General features: G+C 49.6%; 1 protein-coding gene across 2 annotated transcripts; it reads left to right on the top strand.

Moving 5' to 3' along the window:
- The first annotated feature begins 8,250 nt into the window (after window positions 1-8,250).
- P2RX1 (purinergic receptor P2X 1) lies at window positions 8,251-19,893 on the top strand. Of its 2 annotated transcripts, none has more exons than XM_014888028.2 (13): window positions 8,251-8,486; window positions 11,722-11,869; window positions 12,271-12,342; window positions 12,791-12,860; window positions 13,373-13,469; window positions 13,712-13,792; window positions 14,972-15,113; window positions 16,213-16,343; window positions 16,957-17,047; window positions 17,711-17,776; window positions 18,394-18,486; window positions 19,005-19,052; window positions 19,372-19,893. In XM_014888028.2, the coding sequence occupies exons 1-12, from the start codon at window positions 8,350-8,352 to the stop codon at window positions 19,047-19,049; spliced, it is 1,173 nt and encodes a 390-aa protein (XP_014743514.1). In that variant the 5' UTR covers window positions 8,251-8,349; the 3' UTR covers window positions 19,050-19,052; window positions 19,372-19,893. The 2 variants fall into 2 exon arrangements, with proteins under 2 accessions (XP_014743514.1, XP_088033209.1); XM_088177083.1 differs by having other exon boundaries at window positions 19,369-19,493.
- Window positions 19,894-23,278: the final 3,385 nt, after the last annotated feature.

Genomic DNA, 23,278 nt, shown 5'->3' with positions numbered 1-23,278 from the left:
TTATACTTGGTCTTGAAGAAGTTTTATTTTTCAAATGTGTTCTGTCTAAATGATTTAATCAGTTGATCCCACGGGATAACTAATTCCTCTTCAAAGATTTTCACCATGGATGAGGCCCACCCTGGTGTAGAGGACCAGGACATGACCCAGGTACTGTATAAGCCTTTCAAAATAAGGCTTCAGTAAGACCAACGCTGTAGACATGTGATTTGCCCTTCCTCAAAAGGGTGGATTTCACCTTATTTTAGTACAGGTCACAGAACTAAAGAATTGTTGAAGTTGGGAAAGACATCCAAGATGATTGAGTCCATCTCCATTGCTCTGTGCAGAAAACAACCAGTGGGAATTTAGTCCAGTTCCAGCTCAGTGTAATCGGAGGAAGCAGCTTCTTTGTTTCTGTGAGGCTTAAAACCAGTCTGGGAGAAGCTGGGCTGGGTTCAGAGTATCCCAGCCCTGCATGGAGGGTCCAGCAGGGCCTTCAGCTGCCCAATGGCATCTCCCTGGCACCTGGTGGCCTTAGTCCCTTGTGCCTACAGGAACCTGCTTGGTCCATCCACCACCTGAGTTACACTGTTTTCCCCTGGACTCAATGTCTGGTGGAGGATTATTAATTTAACCCAAATATGTGTGGTGTGGAGAAGTTTCTTGTGTAAAAGCCCAGGCAGTGTCAGTCTGTCCATGCAATCATTGGGTCACAATTGTGAGTTACCAAACCCTGATCCATCCTAGGCAAGAAACCAGAGCTGTGTCCCAGCTTGTTCTTTCCAGCAGCAGCAAATTGCATTTTATTTCTATTGTGAGCCTTCAGATCTATCTAGAAAATAGCCCAGGTAATCTGCACTAGAGCTGCCTGGAGCAGGTGGCCCCCTTGCTAGGAGGGACCATTTTGACACGTTCCCATTTCTCCTTTTGCATGCTTGACCACATATCTTGTCTCTCCTGCCATCCTTTAATTACTTGGAGTACAGGTTTCACTCCATCCTTTTGATTACGGGGGCTTATACTTCAAACATCTTAATGAGGTAGAAAAATATCCATAGATGTAAGTATTTTTACCTTTATTCTTCAGTGAAAGGTCAGGATAAATAACAGAGTAGTTATTTATTGCACGTGTGCCAGCAGCAGCATGCTGGGAGCTTTTACAGGCTGGAACATGTTCTTATGTAAACTTGGAGATCCCAGAGCCAAGACCATCACTTTGGGATAGGCTCTTGTGTCTTACCAAGACATGTGACTGTGCAATACAAGGGAGATGGACACTGGGTGGATGTTTTGTCCTAAAGCTTTTTTTTAAAAAGCAGCTTAGGGGCAAACCTCTGGGATCCTTGCTTTTCTTGGCAACAGAGGTTAGGAATTATTTCCTTTTTAGTTTTATTTTGATGGTGCTGCCTGGCATATTCTAAGTCTATAAATAAAACTCAGGTCTTTCCAGCAAGACCTTAGCATTGGTGGGCTGCTGTGACAGATCCTCCACAAGATGCAGGGCGTAGGACGTGCTGGATGGCAGCATGGGATTATCCATGAGCACTTTATACTCCTTCCTCAGGGGCCAAACACCATGCTGGGGTACAGCCAAGGTGGGAGGGGAAGCTCCTGTGTTCCTGGGGTAAACACCAGTGGGATCAGCTGTGGAAAGTCCTTGTACTGTTTTGGGATATTGTGTCATTGTGACCAGTTGCTGGCTGAGCTCTTCCCCCTGTGGTGTGTGATCCCATGGGGAGGCAGGTTGGAAAAAGAAAAAGAGCAGAGTGCTGCATCCTGCGTTTTATTTGTGTTGTGTGGCACAGGTCTGGATGAGGTTTGTGTTTGTGTGTTTGGGGTTTTGGCACTGTGAACATTCTGTGTGTGTGTGTTTCTGGTGATGCTCTGCTCAGCCAAGGCTGGATGGCTCCACCAGGCACTGGAGAAGGCAGGAGGGCAGGAGGAGGGACAGGCTCTATGGAGGGGCTGGGGGACTTCACTCTGTAGGAGCATCAAATCTGGAGTTGAGTGGGAGTTTCTGCTCACGGTGTGGAAGGCAGAAGGAGGAACAGGAGGAAAAGTCAGCATTAATTTTTGGACCTTCTTTTGTACATCAGGTTGATAATACTGCTTTCCAGTCAGGGTTCTGCTCCAGCAAAACTCATTGAATAATGGTTTGAGCTGTGCAGGGGTCCTAGCTGGGAGATGTTCACGAGGCTCAGTGACCTTGGCATTTCATCACTCCTGAAACTCAAACACACCAGAGTCCCCACTACCAACTCCTAAAACTTACTGTGATTTTTGGACCATACCTGGCATGGCCATCACTTTGTATAAATGATGCCAGAGATTCAGTCCCATCTGGGCTCTTTCTCCTCCCACTTCTGCAGTGGCATTTTCTGTCAGGGGAGACAGCCTGACACTCAGGTTTTTGGTACCAACCAAGGAGAGGGCTTTGCCCCATGCAGATCTTGTGTGGCACAGCTGGGGTTAGGATTTGCAGGGCTGCAGTGAAGAGGAGACACAGGGTAAACTCTGCTCCCTGGACCTGTTCTTGTGGTGCCATTCAGCTTTTGGTGTGAGTGGGGCATTAAATGAGCCAAAATCTGTGTGTGCCTGGAGTGATGGGCATTTGGGACCAAGAGGAGGGCGACCACTGAACTGCCAGTGGTACCCTCAGTGGCTTCAGCCTGGGAATATGCTGATTTTTTTTATATGAGATGCCTGAACAGCAAAATATAGAAATCTCTGAGATTGTGCTTCATAGCAAATGGTAAATTGTTATATCTTGGGGGGTGGGATGGTTGTTATCTGAGGGGTAGAACTGAAAGAAATGAGGTTTCCTATTTTATTATATGAGAGATATTTTTCCACTAAATTACCACTTCCTAAACCGTGTCCTTTGTCTGACTGTAAATAGCCAGGTGTGCCGGGAAGACGTGGGAAGGCTCCTTGTGGTCACATCCATACAATCCACTCTGTTCACACAATATTGGGCTGATTTGTTTTATACTTAGAAAATTACAGAAATAAAAGCAATTTTACTGGATGACTCTGGAAGGTTTTCTGTCTATTTTGTTGTTATTGTTTTACCTTTGTTTTGGGTTTTTTTTTTTTGTCTTTCTTGTCCCATTTGTGGCTGATTTGGGGGACATTTGGGAGCCCATGGAGCCATATGGGAGTGCCTGAGGACATTCTTCAGCCGTAAAAGGAGTTGTGCTCACCAGATCAGGATTTCTTGTGGGTTTTCAGAGGAGCCAAACTAGAAATGGAGCTGAGCTTGTGCCTGGCATGGGATGACAAAGGCAAAATGAGTGGAGTGGCATAATACGACTGTTGGGAATTTTTAAATTCACTCTTGGGGCACGAGAATACAAATAACAGTGCTAATTTTGACTGTATCCAGAATAGTCATCACCTTATCTCCCCCAGCTGGGAGAGGAGGTTTAAATAAGTCCTGCAATAACCTCCACAAGAAATAATTGTGAAATAAATAATAATTAAATAACTTGGCCTCCTCTTGGGGGATGGCATAGGGCTTGGGGCCATGCGTTTCCATCTCTGCATCACCCGGAGCTCTGCCCATGGTCATATTTGAAGCAGAAAATCCTGATCCAGCTGCAGGTCCTGTTTTGGAGCAAATCTGTGTTCATGGCAACATCTACCCTTGGTGCTTTTTTGCTGGGATATGGCCCTGTATATTCCTTCCCAATGCTGTGAGCAGGACAAAGGTGGTGCACAAGGTAAACCAAAAGCTTTGTAACCCATGGGGGGTTACAGAGAGGGACATGGGGTAGCCTGGCACATGCTGGTTTTGGGAAAGGGCCATTGCTTGGCCTCCTCTTTGCTGGTGCAGACTAATGTCAGAGCAGGAGGAGCACCAATGTCATGGCTGGAGTGGAGGTGACCCTCAAGCCAGCCCAGCATACCAAAAATGCTGTCTCACGACACAGTGATGAAGGCAGAACCACCCCAAATTCCCCACCTGATGTTGTGTCAGTCCCTGGACACCTGGTACCATCACCTGGGGCTGTGCTTGTCTTTTGAAGGCATGATTCAGGAAACAGGTGTTACCCTACCAAAAAGGGTCCCCGTATCCCATGGCACAGGTCCAGCCCCCACATTGGATGTGCATCCACATTTCTGGAGGCCACAATGGCCACAGGGCCACTGACACCTTTTGGTACCCCCAGCACCTCAGGTTCATGTGTGCTTTGGCATCAGCTAGAAAGTATTTCCAGGGAGATGTGTTGTCACAGCAACTGGGGACGGAAATGCCACTTCTGAGGGGTGAGTACCACCAAAAACATCATGTGCCAGGGCGTTGCAGCACGGGACAAGTACAGAGCCAAGCCAGCCCTGCTGGGAAGGAGCGAAGAGAGGTCAAGGACAAGTTAAAATTGGAAAGAAAACTGAACATGCTGTTTTGTAGGGCCTTGTTTGCTCCCATCTGCCAATTTTTTTTTCCACCCTCCCCATTGCCAGTGGTGCAGTGTAAGCACCTCCTGCAACTGGTGAGGGCAAGGGGGCTGTGGCAGCCAAAATTACTGGGAAAAGCCAGCAGCTCTCAGGGGCTCTTCTTGGCAACCTTGACCACAGAGGTCCCCTCTGCACCCACCATCATATTTTAAATCTTGCCTCTGTGTTACTCCTCCCCGTCCATAGATCTGCAGCGTGCCGCGCATTTTTGTGCTGAAATTCAGAGCTCGGTGCTGGACGCTGCCAAGCATGAGTCTGGGTTGTGTAATGAGCTTCATCTATTATTTTTATATTTTCTTTTCCCCCCATCAGTGTCTGAGAGCCTGGAAATACCTGGTAGCTTTTGTGCCTTCCATAGGGGTGCTTCCTTGGGTGTGGGTGGGCTTGAGCCCCATGCAGAGGTTTTCAGAACCCTCTTTGTGCTCCAGCAGTTCCTGCCCCAGCTCAAAGCAAGGATGAACTTGCATTTCCAAATGTTTTCCTTAAAAATACAGATTTTTCATTTTTCACTTAGCCCCAAGCACAAGCTGATAATGTTCAATGGGCAGGGGGAAGGAGTTCCTTTCACAGCCATGGATGGACTCCTGTGCTAACCCTGCATAACACTGCCAGGGATACCCTTGGAGGGTCACCAGCCCTCAATGCCCTTGGCATCTGGCCCAGCTGGAGCTGGAGATGCTGGATAAGGCCAAAGCCTGGCACTGGGGACCAGTCAATGGCAGCTGACCCAGGAGAGTGTTTGGGAAATCTGGCCCTAGGTCTTTGCAATCTCAGACACAAACACAGGAGCTTTAGAGCCTCATTTGCTGTTTTGCTTCCATTTTCCCCTCGTGTGGGCAGTAGAGCTAGATGGGCTCATTTTCCTTATTTCTCCCTGGTTTTAGAGTCTTAGAATCACAGAATGGTTTGGGTTGGAAGAGGCCTTACAGATCATCTCATTCAAGCCCCCTCCCATGGTCAGGGACACCTTCCACTAGACCAGGTTGCCCAAGGTCTCATCCAACCTGGCCTCAAACACTTCCAGCTCTACTCTCTGTGTCTCTGTGTTGTCCCATTTGGTCCTTTCTTTCCATGCTGCTCAAGTCAAGTCCATTTCAGCAGTTTCTGTGTCCTTGGCAAGCCCATCCTCAGTGCCCAGGACTTCTGCAGATGAACTCAAGCTGCCACTGCCCATCCAGCAGCACCCACAGCTCATCACTCCGGGCAGAGCACTCCCAGTGCCTCCTGCCTCCTCTGCTTGGAAGTGGCCAAGAGATACAAAAGTTTTTCAGAGGAGATGTCTGTGAGTGTATTGACAGCACCATACCAGCTGGTGCCTGTGAGAACCCAAGATAAAACCATCCCTAAAGTCCCAGCTACATGTGGGTATTGGTGCACAGGGTCGTGGGACACCCCTCAGGTAGGCTGATAAAAACCTCTTCTTCTTAAATCTATTTTTATTTTTCAATTGGGTGTCACAGTAATGCAGTTATTATCACAGCAAACAGACATCCCAACCTGGCCTCAGGACAGCCCAGTTCCTGCACCACAGCTGGAAGCATCACAGCCCCTTGATCTCAGCATCTCTGGCCAGTGACTGTCCTGTGTGGGCAGGTGAGCAGCCCAAGCTGGGCACTGTCCCTCGATAACCACCTGGCAGGGGCAGGGAGGGGTGTTGGCAGCCACCCAGCGCCACCATGGCACCACTGCAGGGCCACACAGGTGAGCAGTGCCTGTGCAAACTGACTACAGTGCAAACTGACTACATTCCCTGTGATAAAGTAATTTAAGGAGTGGCAATCCCAGGGATGGCCTGGGTGTGGTAGAGGTGTGAGCCTACAAGTGTTTAGGCTCTGTTTTTTTCAAACATTTGGATGCTGTGGCCATGCTGGGTGCTGGTATCAGCCCAGGAAAAGATTCAGGTTCTGTTGGTGCTCCAGGCTGGGGTCTTCTGCTCTCCACATCACTTCAGACAGGCTCCAGCCCCACTCACCAGCTGCAACATGGCTACAAGAGATTACAAAATGGCAGATGCATATTATCCCCCAATGGAAAGTATTTTAGCTAAATCCATGCTATAACCACTTTATTAACTCCAAGTACCAGAGGGGAGGTTAGAAGTGACTCTTTTACAAGTCATTTTGCTGTTAAATTTAGCTGTCCTATTTTCATTATCCCCATGGCCTTGGCAAGGTTGAGCAGCCTTCCCTAAAAGGCCTCGTTTCATACAGTAAGTTATTTGCTTCTCTCCTGACAGATATCTAAGCTTATAAGGTTTGTCTGCTCCACTCAATAGCAGTATCAGCCTTCAATCTGTATGATTAACATCAGCATTTTGTATTTGCTTTTGGCTCTTTGTCTGACAGCTTTCCATGTTGCTGAGGACTGGGGCATTGGGATTGCATCACGTCACTTGCAACGTGGGTTCATCTAATTTTGATTCCCAGGCTTCATGGCACACCCAAAAGATTCAGATACAAGATTCAGTTGCTTTTTCCCCAGTTTTCCTTATTGCCCAGCAAAGATAATTTATTTGTTCCACTTATTTCACAGTTGTCATGTCTTTAATATATTGAGTCGAAAGGTTAATGTGACAGTGAGCAATCGGCAAGTGAACTTGAGAGGCGCTGATGCTAAAAGAAATATTCCTGAAAGGAAAGATTTATCCCAGCAGGTGAAGATATTCCATGCTTCCAAAACTATTTCATCCTGCAGAGAGGGCCTTTATCCCAGCCTTGGTGGCTCAAAGTGTCTCCTTTGAAGCCAAGGGAGGCAGCAGATAAAACTGGGGCTCATGGAGCCTGTCCCTGCCTGGAGTGCTGAAGCAGCTGGGAGCTGGGATTTCCAGGGAAAACATCCTGTCTTTCCCCCAGAAACACAACCCCAGTGCTCCCTGCCCAGGGTCAGTGCTCCCCAGCACAGATTCACCCCTGCAGGACTGTGCCCTGGAGCTGCCCAGTGGGATGCACTAAGGGCACAGGGTCCCCCCTTCACAGCCTCTGTGTTTTCCCCAGCAATGAGCCTTCAAAGCTCCCCATTGCTGCTCTTGGCCCCCAAATTTCAGCCTGGCACTTTCAAATCCAGTTGCTTTCCCAGTGATATTTGTTTAAAGTGGTGTCTGCACCACCCTGCTGAGCATCACTCGCCGTGACCCCGGCTCGCCTGGCCCTGCTCACTGCCGGGTCATTCAGGAAATGCTGGAAATGCTTCCAAATGCACCCAGCCCAGCCCAGTGCAAGTGCTGGGAAGGAGCCAAGCCCCAGCTGTCTGGGCTCACCACGGGAAGGGGCCAAGCTGGGCGCCCTTCTGCTCCGTGGGTCAGCTCTGAATTGCTGAGCTGGGCTTTCTGCTGCTCCCCCTTCTCTTTCCCGACCCTTTTTCTGAGACATCAGAGTAGGACATGGGCTCAGGACACACAGCCTGAGGTGGCTGCTGTGCTAGGAAAGATGATACCCCAATCCTAATTCCTAGAATCCCTCACAATCTCTTCCATCCCACTGCTGCCCCCAGGAATGCCTCGTGGTCTCTGCTCATTCCGAGCACCTGCAGCCTCTCTGTCCCCAGGGAAGGCTCCAGCCGGCCGAGGGACCATCGCTCACGGGCAGATGGCTTCGTGCTGGTGGCATGAGGGCTTGGCAGCAGGGTGGCCCTGCACCCTCCCACACCCTGTCCCACCCCCAGACCATGTAGGGCACCCGCTGCTCCCAGCCCAGAGCTTATAGGAAGAGGAAGCCTCATCCCTGCGCAGAGGAGGAAACCCGACAGCCCAGATGTGCACAGAGCCACGCCGATAGCACTCTTATTTTCTTTTTTTCTTTTTTTTTTTTTTTTTTTCTCTGCAAACAGAGGAGCTGCCGGAGCGGCGGCGGGCACGGCCCGAGCCAGGCGCAGTGAAGAGCCGGGAAGCTGCGGCACAGCCCTGGCGCAGCCATGGGGCAGAAGTGCATGGACAAGGTGTCCGCCTTCCTCTTCGAGTATGACACCCCTCGGATGGTGCTGGTGAGGAACAAGAAGGTGGGACTGACCTTCCGGCTGATCCAGCTCATCGTCCTGGCGTACATCATCGGGTAAGGCTCCTCAGCACCTGCCTTCCCTAAAATTAATGCTTTGCCACTGAGTTAAAAAGCAATGGAGAGAGAGGGGCTTCTATATCCCCTGTATCCCAGTGCAGGGGGGTTATTGCTAATGGCTTCACATCCTTCTGGTTGTGGCTGCTCCTGTGCAGCCCAGTGTCCCACCATGGCTCTTTTAGATGGCTCCTTAGTCCCCATATCCTCCCCAGAAGTTCTGTATGTGTGGGCTCGAGGCTCATCCCTGCCCAGCCCTGCTCCGCACACCGGGGCCCCGTCTTCTCACTGAAGAGAATCCAAATCCTGCTCCAGCTGCTGGACGGTGGCCTGAGAATATGTTGTTATTTTTATTTTCATTTATATTAAATAAGAGGCATCTGAGGCCAGTGCAGTGATTTGTGAGACCCAAGCGGCTCAAGACAGGGCCATAAATCTCCCTGTTCACCGCTCTGACGCTGCGGCCGAGACGCAGTTTGGCTCCAAAATTCCTGGTTTTATTTGCTTCTGGGAGGCAGCTCCAAAAACCAAGCAGTGCAAGGGCAACTGCTTAAAAAAGGCAGTGAGTGGAGCAGGCGGGATCAGAGCAGGGTGAGGATGTGTGTCCTCACGTGCCCTGGGGCTGCTGCTCCTGCACAGTTACTCAGTCCCGGTCCCCTCCGTGTGGGATGATGCTATGGGATGTGATGGTTAATAAGCCTCTGCTGTGGGCTCAGCCCTAGAGGGAGACCAGCACCTTTTCATCAGGAAGGGCCCCAGGACAGGATGTTTGAAAGGAAAGGGGGTGTCTGGCCATGAATTGGAAAACCTGGGAATTTTTGGTGTGCATTGTCTCATGCAAAGGAAAGGCAGCGCCTCCCAGGTCTCAGTGCAAGCAAGTTGCTGTGGGAAGCAGAGGTGCCCATCTCTCCTTTTAGCACAGACTCCCGGGAAAGGGTAAAAACCTTCCCAGGGGCTCAGTGTGGGACGTCAATGTTGGTCCCGTCCTGCTCATCAGCACTTTGGCTCCCAGGGGTAATCCTCATGCAAAACTGGTCTCAAGGATGCTTTGTTGCAGAGTTTTGCACCGGTGTTACTGGGAGCAGCTTTGTTTTTCCTAAGGACCGGGCCTGTGAAGTCCCAGGGCTCCAGTCCTAAATGTGACTAGGGGCAGTTGCTTCTGTGGATGGGGAACTGGCACAGATGGTTGTGCAGAGCAGCTAAGGAAACGTGGCTTAAGCAACTTGGCTAAACTAAGACAGGCAACCAGGACGGAGCAGGAAGAGAACCAGCCAGGGGGTGACAGCCAGTGGCAGAGAGGAGGAATTTGGCATGAAGCTGCTGTAATTCCCAAGTTTTTTCTGGTTTGTTGGGATCAGGCTCCTCTAGCAAGGGGTTGCCTATGATTGCAGCTGCCCACAGCCCCACCAGCCCCTGGCATTCCCTCACTGCTGACAGCACTGCCCCCAGTTCCCTTCCCACAGCACTGCCCCCAGTTTGCTGCCCTCACCAAGCCACAATGCCTGAGATTTTCTGTCCTTTGAAAGCAAATTTGGCAGCCAAATGCGTGTTTATTTATTATTCTTCCAGCTCATGGAAATGTGTGCCAATGCATGACTCTGCTAGAAGGACATGGGTAGTGCCATCAGTGCACACGAGTGGTCTCACCCCCTGTGAGAGCCCGTGTCACCCCTGGGGAGCAGTTCTTTCCTGTGATAGCTGTGATAAGGTGGTGTCGCTGTTGGCCAGGCACTCTCTGGGTTTCACTTTCTGAAATCTTGCATGCAAGGAGCTGCGGGCTGAGCCACAGGATGAGGCCAGCAAGGGAAGAGGGCTCTGCCACATCAGGGAGTGACACCAGTGGACTTTTACAACCTGGGCAGGACTTGCTGCAGCATTTACAGCCTCATGGGAAATGGTTTTCTTTGTCATGACCTTGGCTTTGTGGCAGGGGAGGTGGGGTTGCCCCACCCTGTGTGCCCATAGTCAGCTCTTCCAGAGGGGGACAAAATCAGCAGCAGAATCTGTGCTGGAGGCTGATCTAGGGAAACTTTCTGCCCCTGGTGCTGCCCAGTTCATAACCTCCTGCCGCCCTGAGGGCATCAGGGAAGATGCCCACTGTGACCACTGTAACCCAGTATGGTCTTCTGCCTTAGAGGAGGATTTTGGAGCTGAATGTCCCAGCTGGGGTGGCAGCAGTGCTGAATTTTTGCTCCCATGCCCAGGCACTGGAGCAGATGCCATCCCTGAGGTTCTCTTACCCTTAGTCCCAGGATGATGATGTGACTGTAAGCCAAAACGCTCTCTCTCTGAGAAGTCCCCACAAGGTCCAGCACCAAATAGAAAACCTCCAGACAGCACCTGGGGTTCCCCATTTTCCTCTCTGCCCATCAGCCAGGTGTCAGAGGTGAGGTTGACACACCAGGCTGGTGTTATGGGCTGTCCCATGGGTAGCTTGCTGTCTCTATCTCAGCCAGCAGGACCAATGCCTGTGGCAGTGGGGACAAAATCCAGATCGCTCCTTTTTTAGTGCCGAGAATGCGCCGCGCCGCCGGGAGCACTACCCGAAATGGTTGCTTGCCCATGTTTATCATCTCCCTGAGTCAGAGTTAATCCAGCGGCAGCTTGTTTATGCTGTAGGTTAAATAGTGTCAGGAGCCTTCCCTAATGACTGTGTGATGGGCTGGGAAAGGCAGGCAGAGCCCTGTTCTGGCCACAGCAGGGTCCCTAACCCTGCTCCTGCAGCGCTCTTGCATGCAGGGCCATGGCTCCACATTCCCTTTGCTGGATGGGGAGCAGTGGCTCTGGATGTGAGTCGTGTCCAGATTCATCTCTGTGTTGGCTTTGGGGGCACTGAGTTTTGGGGAGTTCCTCTGCAGTGGATTGGGAGATCAGGAGTGTCCGGGTAGGTCATTGAGAACAGCAAGCTGCTAACCTGCTATAGGCTTTAACCCCAAATGTCTAATGGCTATTGTGCTCCACCTGCCTTCACACACCCTCAGCCACAAAACGTGTCCCAGTCCCCAAAACACACCATCCTGACATGAAAGTCGGGTCCTGCAGCTACCACATGCCTCAGGCAAAGGGTAGGAAAATTCAGCAATATGTCCCTTATCTAGAGAGAAGAAACTTGGCAAATGATTCCCTAGGTGAGACTTGGTAGAAAAAGCCCCAGTCCACAGGTCTGTGCTGAGAATTGGGCCCCAATGGAGGAGTGCTGGTGGCCATGCTCACCCTGCCACCTTTCCCTGTCCAGGTGGGTGTTCCTCTACGAGAAGGGCTACCAGTCCCAGGACAGCATCGTCAGCTCGGTCTCAGTGAAGTTGAAAGGGCTGACACTGACCAATGAGAGTGTCCTGGGTCCTCACATCTGGGATGTGGTGGACTATGTTTTTCCACCCCAGGTAAGGAGTTGGGTGGGTGGGTTAGGGATTTGCTTTTGTCCCCGTGGCTGCTTTTCCTCATGTGCTGGGGGGCAGATGGGTCCTCAGCATAGGCTTTCCATGGGGCTAACCATGACAGGGTGTCCCTATGGTGGAAAGGGGGTTGCTCCTGTCACAAGCCTCTGCCCAGGCTCTCCCTGGGGAGCTTTTGGTACTTGGGATCCACTGTGGCTGAGGAGGCACATTTGAGGCTGCCTCCAAAAGGATCAAGGTTCCTCCAGTGCCTCTGGAGCATCTCAGGCAGCAAGTGGGGTTCTCCACTGTCCCTGGGGCTGGTGGCACTGCAGGCCCACACCCAGGGAAAGGCTCCTCATAGAGCAGACCCTGTGCTGGCTGTGAGCTCGTTGGCTGTGTCTTCACAGGGGGACAACTCGTTTGTGGTGATGACCAACTTCATTGTCACTCCTGGACAGAAGCAAGGAACCTGCCCAGAGGTAAATGCATCAGCTTCATTCAGTGGGCTCAGCTTCTATAATTCAGGGAGATTGTGGTAGTATCACTGGGGAAAGACTTTTTCTGACTTTGGGAGGTTTAGTAAAAGACAGAGCTTGACCCATTATTATTCCTGACTCCTGTGTGCTATGTGAAGACTTTTATTCTGCAGTAAAACAGGCAGCATCCATTTAAGTTTCCTTCCCTTTGAGACGATCAAGCAGAGCAGACTTGAGGCTTAAATGAAAGCATCTGCCTGGAGTGAATAAATCGCTCCCTTTTTCCTGCTTTATCTGGACAGCCTTGGTTGGGAAGCAGTGTATGGACAAGGCTCTGACTGCAGTAGAGCAGTGTATCCCTCAAGAAAAATGCTATCTGGTGAGGCAGGGGGGACAGAGGGATTGAAGCTGCAGGGTGGAATGCTAAGAGGTGGCTGCTTTCTCCAAACAGCTGCCAGATGCCGGGCTGTGCACACGGGACAGCGACTGCAGCAAAGGCAAATACAGCCGTCAGGGACAAGGTATGGCACACGGCCCCAGGGCAGCAGCCCTGCTGTTCTGGTGAGACACCGAGAAAAGCTGCCTGGCTGGGCTGTCACCTGGCTGGGGGACCTGCTTTGGACAGGCTTTAGGAAAAGCCTCTAACATGCTGGTTGAAGTTCCCATCTGAGCTGGTCCAGTTCTGCTCTTTTGAAAGATACCTGAGCTGCAAACAGCTTAGCCAACAAAAGGTTAATCAGGACTAAGCCATTTCCCCCCAGCTGTTGTCCTCTTATCAGCTCAGAATTTTCCTTGGTGTGTTTTAACAAGAAAAATCCCCAGCTGCTCCCCTGTACAGCATTGTGAGAGAAGCCACTGCCCTGAGCTGAGAGGCCACAATTAATTTCCTGTTGTAGAAAGGTGCCAAAGCCCTGAGCATTTTGTGTCTTGAATGCCCTTGCCAGAGCTGAAGCCCCAACCAGATCCCATCCATCTCAGCGTGAGGCTGAGATTTCCCAGGATCCAGGGGTGTGAGCAGCTGTCTCCCCCACAGGGCTCATGACTGGCAAGTGTGTACACTTCAACAGCACTGTGAAGACCTGTGAGATCTTTGGCTGGTGCCCTGTTGAGGTTGATTACCACGTTCCCAGGTAAGCAATGATGTTGTTGCCTTCTTTCCCACCCCAGCTGTACTTGGTGTGGGGCAGACCAAGTTGGGGCTCTATGGTTTGTGGCCAGGACAGCCTGCTTTATGAAAGACCAGAAAGGGAAGGGATGAGACCACCAGTTTTCTGGGTCTGCTTGTCTCAGTTTGGATGAATTTCCACCAAATGGGGCTTTCTCTAGAGCCTGGAGAGCCAAGTGATGGACACGTGTCTACTTGTGTTTTCAGCCCTGCCCTGCTGTCAGAAGCGGAGAAGTTCACCTTGTTCATCAAGAACAGTATCACCTTCCCCAAGTTCAAGGTGTCCAGGTAAGGAGAGGTTTGGGGGATGGCTCCTGGTTGGTTCCTTCAGCTGTGTCCCTCAGAGTAAACCATGGGTTTAGCTGGATGGATGTAACTGGGTGCTTGGTATAGAGGATTGCATACTTCATCAGCCATCCCAGGGCTACTCTAACTGCTGCACTGAGACATTTCCCTCCCAAATATGTCCCACCTCAGCTGGTAGCTGTAGTTACTGGAAAGATTTCTGGAATTAACCTCTCCTGAGTTACCCTCACAAGCATATGAAAATATAGTTTCTCTGATTCTTTATTTTTCTTCTCTGAAGACAAAATTAAAATACCACATGGCCAGGATAAGCTTGGTGCCCCAGAGTCCCCCTTAACATCACAGATCCCACCTGTTTCAGCTAAGCATGGGTTGGCCCCTTCCTGGCAGCACTGGAGGAAATGCTGCTGGCTGAAGGCACACTCGTAAGAGGATTTGTGATGGCACTGACCATATATCTGATTTGGAACAAATTAACAGAAGCTATTCGTGCTGAGGACAGCAGATTCTTCTGTCTAAGCTGATCTTATCCCCATGCTGCAGCCAAGGTGAAATGTCCTGGCAGCCAGCATACTTGGCAAAGTCCTGGGCTGACCTCACAGTGCACCCCAAGAGGTGGCTGGGAGAGGGGATCCCCCCCAGCTGCAAGGAGAGGTGCCCTAAGCGAAGGCAGGCTGAAAAGGACACACAGAGGGAGCAGGTTCTGGCAGTGAGGGTGGCCAGGCTGTGGCAAGGGCTGTGCCAAACCCAGCTGGGCTCTGGGGAAACTTCCTGCCTTTAATCACTGCTGACAATTAACTGCAGAGCGTCAGCGATGGGATCAGGTTGAGCAAGATACAAGTCTTAAAAACCATAGGCTTCACAGACAGGATGTTTTCAGGCAAAAGAGCAGAGTGGGATGGAAGGCAAGATTTCCTTTTAACCCTTGCTGTAGGAGATGGCAAACTCCAGCTAAATGTAAAAGGTGTGGCATACACTCACTATCCATGAGGTGTCCCAGATAAGAATTGTTGGTGCTCGAGCATTGCCTAGCAGAGCCCATGGACAAGCTGGCATGTGAATGGGAGAATGACATGGACTGGGGAAGGGACTTGCAGAGGTTCTTTCCCCCCCAAATTATTGTGTTACTGAGAATCTTTCTCACTCTCTTTTCATTCACAGGCGCAACTTGGTTGAGAGTGTTACCAAGCAGTACCTGAGGAAATGCACCTACCACAAAGTCACTGATTCCTTATGTCCCGTGTTTGAACTGGGATACATAGTGAAGGAATCGGGTCAGAATTTTACCTTCCTGGCTGTTAAGGTACTTCAGTTTCAAACAATGTTCCTTGCTGTTGATGGGAGAGGGACACTGGCAGTGCAATCATCCCCAGCTCTCGAGATGATTTTCTGTTTTCTCAAGAATTCTTGAGAAAACAAAAGTGTCAGAATTATCTCATAAAGATTATGAATCTCCTTGGACATGGCCTAATATTTACGTTTTTCTTGGAAACTCTTGAGAAGATTTGACCCACTGGCAGTAAATCCCAGGGTTCAGCTTGTTTTAATTTGAGCAGTGAATAACTAGATCTGTGTGGCCAAATCCCATCTGACTGAGCTAGGAAATCCCAGCTGGATGGTCAAATATTGGTCATTACACAGTGCTAACTGCAGTCTTTCCCCAGGCTCCAAAATGCAGCTTTGCCTAACAGTCCTCAGGCTGGTGTGTGGGAGTATCTGCTATCTCTGCTCTGCAAAACCTTGTGATAACCTTGCCAGACATTGAATAAAATCAGAGGCTCGCATATATGAACATATATTGCATGGATTGGGTCAGGTAGCCCAGAGAAGCTATGGCTCCCCCATTCCTGGAGAAAACTGGTCTAGTGGAAGGTGTCCCTGCCCGTGGCAGGGTTTGGAACAAGATGGTCTTTATGGTCCCTTCCAACCCAAACCATTCTAAGATTCTATATATTAAAGGTGCAAAAATGCAAGCTTCTGGGGCACAGCTATTTACAACCTGGAGTGAGCTCAGGAAGGAGGAGGGACTGCTGCATTTCCTCAGCAATCTCTTGGGTGTAATCAGTCAAGGGAAGGCTGTCCCGTGAGGACCACAAAGGATCTGTGGTGAGCACTGTTGCTCAGGACCATGCCTTGGGCACAGGAGTCTCATCAAGAACAACGAGGCATGAATTTATTTGTGTATCCAGCATTCAGGGCAGAAAGAGCCTCTGCAAGGGGTTATGTACAGGCCACAAAGCCAAGGCTGCTCAGAAAGGCTGAGGCAGCAGTGAGGTCCATGCATCTGGAGAGCCAGGGCACCTCATGGCATCCAGACAGGACATGTATGAGGAGGGAAAGCATTTCTCTGTGTGGGCCAGGTCCAAGGAGGGGCAACCTCATGACTCCTCTCTTGGCTGCAGGGTGGAGTGGTGGGCATCACCATCGACTGGAACTGTGACCTGGACTGGCCCCTGAGGCACTGCAAACCCATTTACCAGTTCCATGGCCTCTACAATGATGACAGTAACGTTTCACCAGGGTTCAACTTCAGGTAAGGAAATACCTGTTAATTCTCCAAGCCTAATTCAGAGATGACAGTACTCAGGTTCCCACTCAAGGGATGGTAAAAGGCCAGAGACTGTCCTTCAAAATACTCACTACCTTTGCAGGGCCAGACAGCAGTACCAGTGCTCTTTTAAATGGCATGAGAAAAGTGGTAATACACCCCTTGGATTCAAAATGGCCCCATTTCCTTTCCATCTCCTCCCGTTTGCAGGCTCTCCTGCTTGGCTGAACTTTTGGGAAGCCCCTTGAAAGACTGGAGATGGTGTGGGATCATCTCACATGTTCTCATAGTCTTTATCCTCTGCTCTGTGTGACACTGTCACTAGTGCTTCACCAATATCTGCTGCACACAGAACTTGGGGACATCAGATCAAACAGCATGAGCAGGAGCTGGAACTCCAACCTGCAGGCAGGAAAACTGAGGCACAGAGAGGAGAGGTGCCAACAGCACAGCTCTTTCAGAGGGTTTAAGGAGAAGGTCAGGAGCAGGTCTGTGATAGCACATTCCCAGATCTTTGTCCAAGATGCTGATGCTATAGGGTTGTAGGGGCTGTTAGGCACCCTGGAAGGCCATTAATAGTCACCATCCAATTGCACAGATATGCCAAATACTACAGAGAAGATGGGATGGAAAAGAGGACACTCTACAAGGTGTTTGGGATCCGGCTCGACATTTTGGTGAATGGCAAGGTAAGGGTGGATCCTCTGGATCCATGGGACACAGTGCCATATCCTTGAGGAGGTAACAGCTCTGTAACACAGAACCAGGGTCCTGTGGGATCACGAAAACTAGAGTGAATGCTTTCCTTGGGTGCTGGCCCACTCACAGGTACCCTTGGGAAATACTGGGGAAGGGAAGAGAGGAGGAAAACGTTTTATAGGTCACGTCTTTCAGCTGCGGCTTGATCAGTGGTTTTGTCTAAAAAAACTTTGTGATGGGAGTGGGAGAGACCTGTGGAAGCTCAAAACCTTTTACTGATATTTCCATAAGCTGAGCATTTGCATTTTTCTATTTTCTCTTTTTCTTCCCACTGGGAGAGAAGTCTTTCCTTATTGTGTTCCCATGGAGAATATTCAAACTGTACACTTTTGTTTGGTTGCTTGGTTTTGGTTGAGCTTTTTATATTAAAAATACAGGAAGAAAAGTGAGTTCAATTTATTTCAGCCTAGAATTAACCTACAATATTTTTCTATTTGACCAGCTCTTTCCCAGCTCCTGTTTCCCTGTGTGCTGTGGCTGTGGTTTGGGTTGCTGTGAGACACTTTTGCCGAGCCCCACCTACAGCTAGAGCACCCTTTTTTTTCCCCTGGGCTGACTGTAACTTAGCACCTATTTTCTCTGACTTTATCCAGGCAGGCAAATTTGACATCATCCCGACCATGACCACAATTGGCTCTGGAATTGGTATTTTTGGAGTGGTAAGTTCAGATATTTCCAGCCTCTATATGGAGACTCTCAAATTATTCTTCTTGCCTGTGACATCCGTGGGAAGTGTCCTTGAGCTGTGGTGAAATACTGGCTACTGCTCAGGGAATCAGAGGATGGGCAAAAAGGAGAAAGGAGGTGCTTTCCTGCCTAGATAGCTCAGGAAAATAGATTCCTGCTGGTCTCTGGCTGATGTGAATACTACTTTGCTGATGAAGGGAGGGCTGGGTCTCTTGGTATCCTGATAGTTTCAAATTAGGCATTGAGGGAGGGTGTGCAGGTGATTGACAGTATTTTATGCAGGACAGAAACCCAGCATCCAACTTGGTTATGGTCGTTAAAGACTTGGGCACAGCTCAAAGGATGTTGTGCTCTGCACTTACCTAAAGTGGAGACACTTCATTTCTGTTGACTTAAATCACCCACTATTGAACACAGCACACTTCACTTCTGTCCTAAAAGGACATTTGGAGACTTCAGCAACTGCTATGTTGTGAGATGAAGCAGAAGTGACCCAAAATTGTGGGACAAACTGAGAAAAACTGGAAGTACACAGTGCTCCAGGTGAGCTTGGAGGGCAACTCCAAACCTAACTGCACTTTGATTTAAGGCCTCTGTCCTCTGCGACCTGCTCCTGCTGCACTTTCTCCACGGACGAGACTATTACAAGCAGAAGAAATTCAAATATGCCGAACCGGAGCCTGTAAGTAACAGCGAGTGCCTGCCCTGCAGAGGCTCTTGCGGGGGTGTGTGTGGATGTGTGCATGAGTAATGACCCTGTAACACAAACATCCACGCTGAGGGGCAACCAGGCGCCTTCCTGAGCCCTTGGGACTCTTGGAGACTGGGATCCATGAATCTTCTCTCCAAAATTACTGAGATGTTGTGTATGACTCATTGTTAATAACTAATTTTATTCTCTCCCTTTAACCCCAGATATTCCAATATCTGGTAACACTTGTGTTGCTTTAAGGGAAGCAGGGGCAGATCTGTGCTTTAGCAAGCTAGAAAATGTCTCTTTTTTCTGCTCTTTGAGAACATCTCCATGACCATGGAATGTTTCATGGCCTTTAAAAGGACACAAAAACCAGTTTCCCTCAAATTTATCAAAATATGTGTATACACTGGGGGTTAGGAGTTGCTGCCCAGTCACATTTTCCCTGGCACTAGAAAGGAGCAGGTCTGTAAAAGAATCCTTGTTTTCTCTCATTTAACTCCCAGTCGAAGTCACATAAGAAGGAAAAGGAGCCAGACAACACACAGTAAAAGGTGAGTGGTGTTTCCCCAGCCCTGCTAGCATACATCTGGCAGGGAGGAGGTCTGTAGGTCTTGGGGCTATCCCAAGGCCTGTGGGAAGGTGGGAGAGTTTCAGAGAAGGCAGCAGGGCTCCAGGGGGGCTTGGAGGAGATCTGAGCTGTGGGCTGTAGTGTCTAACGTGGGGTCAGCATTTCCCAGCATAAGCAATTGCATGGGGCAGCAGCAGATGCAGGGTGTGGGACTGACATCACATCTTCGATGGCAGCATCTCTTGAAGAAGGGCACTGGGGGGCAAGACACCAGAAATCACTGTGCACCTCTCTCTCAGCAGAGTCCACACTGACTGACAAACCTGCACCCCTCTTCCTCCTCCTCTTCTCTTAAAACTCGGCCTCCATCCCATCACGTCCCTGGGCCAGCCCCAGGACCAGCAGAAGCAGCGTCCAGCACCAGCCCATGGGAGGGTGGTGCCCTGCAGCCAGGGCAGGGCCTGGCTGGCCCAGCACACGGCCTCTGGTGGGACACACCATGATGCTGTGGATGGATAAAACTGAACTTGGGGCCCTCTGCCAGCCCTGCTGCAGGGCACTGGCTCTGCTGCCTTTGCAGGCCCTTCAGAAGGGCTCGCACTGGCCCCTGCCTGGTGTGCCAGGGCTGTGCCAGATCCCTTGCACAGAGAGCACAGCTGCCTCTTCTGCCCCAGAAGCACCGTTGGACAGTTCCAAATTGAGAAGGGGAGGGAAGGAGAGCTGGCAGGAACCATGCCCAGCCCCTCTGCCTGGGAGAAAAATGGTTATTTTGTAAGGATGTATTTTATTAAAAAAAAAAATAAACCTTTAGTTTTTTTACTACATTCCCTTGTGGTTCCCATGCTTGCCGTAGAGCACGGTGTTTGCAGTGGTTTCTGGAGGGTTTATGATGATTCCTTCAGAAACTGCCCTCCCATGCAGGGCCCCTGGGCCTCCTGCCATGAGCAGGGGCTGTTATCAGAGTTGTCACTTGGGTTTCCTCCTCAGACAGGCTGGCTGGCAGGGAGCACTGGCACACTGCCGGCCATGGGGATCCACTGTCCTGTGCCAGCTCTGCCTCCACTGCCCACACTGGTCAGTGTTAGCTGGTCAGAAAGACTTTCTCAGCAGCAGCCTCACAAACACCTCTTTGCACCTAGGAACTGACCTTCCCCTCTGTGTAGAAGATTTGCATACTCATCACGTGCAGCTGCACATCACGGGCTGTGCTCAAACCTCACATCCCTGCGAGCAGCCCCTGCCTTGTGCTGCTGGCCGTGTTCCACTCTCCAGGACACATCAGCACTGACTTTCTGCATAGTCCCTCTCTGAATGTCTTTTTTTACCTCCCCGGGGAAAATTTTGCTTTGGTTACTTTGAAAGTGGATCCTACCAGCCATGGAAAAGTCGGTGGAGAAACTCTAGGGCTGTAATACTGCCAGAGCCTGCAGGAGCACTGCTCTGGGCTCTCAGGGACACAACAATGTGTGCCATAAACACATGCAGGTGATATTTGGTCATAAGCTCAACAGACATTTCGAGCCATACCTTCAAGCCGTATGTTCCCCACGGGGAGATTATTTGCCCTCAGCTTTCACAGGCAGGGTGGGTTTTGTAAGGTTATCTTTACAAAAGGTTTCACCCTTTCCTGCTGTGTCAGAGGTGCCAGGTGCTTACCCTTAGGATGCAGAGAGGGGAAGGGAAAGCTTGCTGGTCTCTGGAGGACTCGGTGCCTGTTCACTGGGGGCTGGGGGATCCAGCCCCGGGCGCTCTCCTGCAGCATCCATGGAGTCCCAAGCAGATCCCATGTGGTGTCACGGTGCAGGTCCCCAGCAAGCTGCCACCAGCAGAGGGGACTGCGAGACCATTTCACGGAGACCGGGGAAAATCCAGTTTCCAGAGACAGTGAAGCCAGTGTTCAGGTAACCTTTCGCAGCCACTTACAGCGGGTCAATCTCCGGTCAAAACTTAAAATAACAAACGCAAGGCTGCAGGTAGAGCTGCGGGATGTTTCTGCCTGCTTAATCTTTCAAGCTGCTTGTAATGCAAAGTCTCTATTCTTTCCTAGGAAGAATTAAAAGGCAGAATATGAAATCAGGAAAAATGCAACTTTTAAATGATCTCCTCTAGTTGTTATTCTAAACTTCTGAGCTTGGATCCCTAAAAGTCCCAAGGCTGCTTTAAAGGTCATGAAAGGATTTATTTTCATCTCTTTAACTTGTTTTCTTTAAATGCACAATCTTTGGGGATCCTTTTCTTTGCTTTTCATTCATAACTTCTGCAACCAGTAGAATGAGATATTGCAATTTTAATTCTTTCCCCTAAACAAGCTCCTCCTCAAAACCAGGGGAAGGGGACCACACATCACTCCCAGGTGGGCGCCAAAAAAGGATGATGGCTGTCTGGAGGAAACTGAGCAAGTGTCAGATTTTAACATAGACTGATCCCTTCTGCTGTGTGAAAAGGCAGGGAAAGCCCATGGCACTTGTTTCAGGCCTTCTTTTCCACAAAGGCTGGAGCTGGTGCTCAGGGATTGGAGACCAAGCAGGAAGGGCTGCTCTGTTCAGCCCCATAAGGAGCCTTCCTTGACACACATCAATGCTCTGCTTCAGTACTGCAGCCCCCAGCCCCCTTCCAGTGCCTTCCAGTTTGTCAAAACTCACACAAAGCTACTGAATGCAGGATAGGACACAACAGTTAAAAGCTCGAGCCTCACAAATGGAAATGCTGGCAGGTTAAGACACCTGGTGTTGCAAGTCCCAGTGGGGAAGTGTGGGTGACCAGCAGGATCATATTCCTGTCCTCTTGATTTGACCTGATCTTGTTCTAAGGATCAGGGGAGAATTTACTGTTGTTAGAAGAATTTCTTTGCATTGTGGCCAGAAAACAGCTGCATTTGAAGCAATTATGATGTGGTCAGTGTGTCCTGATGCTCTCTGACCTCTGAGCAGCAAGATGAAGTGTTAGAGAATCCCAGAGGGATTTGGTCATCGTGCCAAGACCCCTTCAGTGAAGTGTGCTGTGTTGCTTTCCATTCATGCTGTGGCCAGTTGAGGGTTAGGTTCTTTGTGGGGTTTTTTTAACTCCTTGTTTGATTGCATTTTGGTTTTTACACAGTGATTAACTAGTAGAAAAATACTAATGGAAAAGGAACTTTCAGCAATTCAAACATTGTCCCAGAAAACACACGAGAAAGGATGTATATTATCCATCTAATCCCTAACCTTTACAATCAGCAGTAACAAGCCCTTGTATGTGATGGTGTCAGTGCTCCAATCGTCTAACAGAGGACTCTTGCCTTGATCGTGGGTGTTAGATAACAAAAGCAAGCAGTGAGTGCACTGTGACTATTCTCATTTTAGAGAAATGGAAACCAATATACAAGCAAATAATTTTTGAGCATGGATTTAAATGTAGTGAGAATTTTCTGCTTCTGACCAGCTTTTGTTGTCTGTAAAGGCTACTAGGTTGGACCTTGTACAGATACATCTTTTCAGTCACTCAGGCAGGGTTATTTTGAAAAAAAAAAAGTAGCACAGATATTCCAGAAGAGCAATTACAGGAAAACTTATTTGGCAATAATTATGCTGGTTAGTGATTCTGCAGAGATGAGGAATTATATTTCGATCTCTGCAGAGCTGGCAACATTTAATCATTATGTTTGTGCTCAATTCCCAGCACAATGAGGCCCTGATTTCCACCTGGTGCTTCCAGACACTGTAACAAGGCAAATTAAAATGAGTAACACTCAAGAAGTAGATAACTCCTTTCCTGTGCAACCTCTCCTATCTTTAAGCCCACTCATTCTTTCTCTGGCACAGAAGACTCCCTGCTATTTTTAACCCAGTCTTCCTCCTAGGACATTCTTGGATTTTTCCCTAAAATAGCACCTGCCTTTCTGATCACCCTCTTTCCCTTTCTCTTTTGTTGTGGGAGCATGTTTTCATTTGGATAAATCCTCTGGCTGACACACAGTGAAGGACTGGCAGGAGCATACATATCCTCCCAGCTCTGAAGGATGCTTTTATTCCCTTCTGTCTCACAGCTGGGCATTCTCAGGCCAGACTGTGCTGGGTGGCAAAAGGAGCTTCTTGGCCATCTGAGCATTTGACATCTGCAGCTCAGCCTGTGGCCACTCTCCTGGGGACAGTGCAGTTGTTACAGCCCATTTTCACTGCTGCCAGCCCTGGATTAATTATGCCACACTATAATCTTTGGCTGTCTTTGGCG

The sequence above is a fragment of the Sturnus vulgaris genome, chromosome 21 (assembly GCF_052056855.1).
Source record: "Sturnus vulgaris isolate bStuVul1 chromosome 21, bStuVul1.hap1, whole genome shotgun sequence".
NCBI lineage: Eukaryota > Metazoa > Chordata > Aves > Passeriformes > Sturnidae > Sturnus > Sturnus vulgaris.
The sequence above is the reverse complement of the archived record's forward strand: the minus strand, read 5'-3'. Positions and strand labels throughout refer to the sequence as shown.

What these genes read in the sequence shown, in the direction of transcription:
- P2RX1 (XM_014888028.2), top strand. Translation starts at nt 8,350, where the DNA reads ATGGGGCAGAAGTGCATGGACAAGGTGTCCGCCTTCCTCTTCGAGTAT. An exon ending in GTTGATTACCACGTTCCCAG is followed by an intron (nt 13,470 to 13,711) that starts GTAAGCAATGAT and finishes TTGTGTTTTCAG; the next exon opens with CCCTGCCCTGCTGTCAGAAG. An exon ending in TCACCAGGGTTCAACTTCAG is followed by an intron (nt 16,344 to 16,956) that starts GTAAGGAAATAC and finishes CCAATTGCACAG; the next exon opens with ATATGCCAAATACTACAGAG.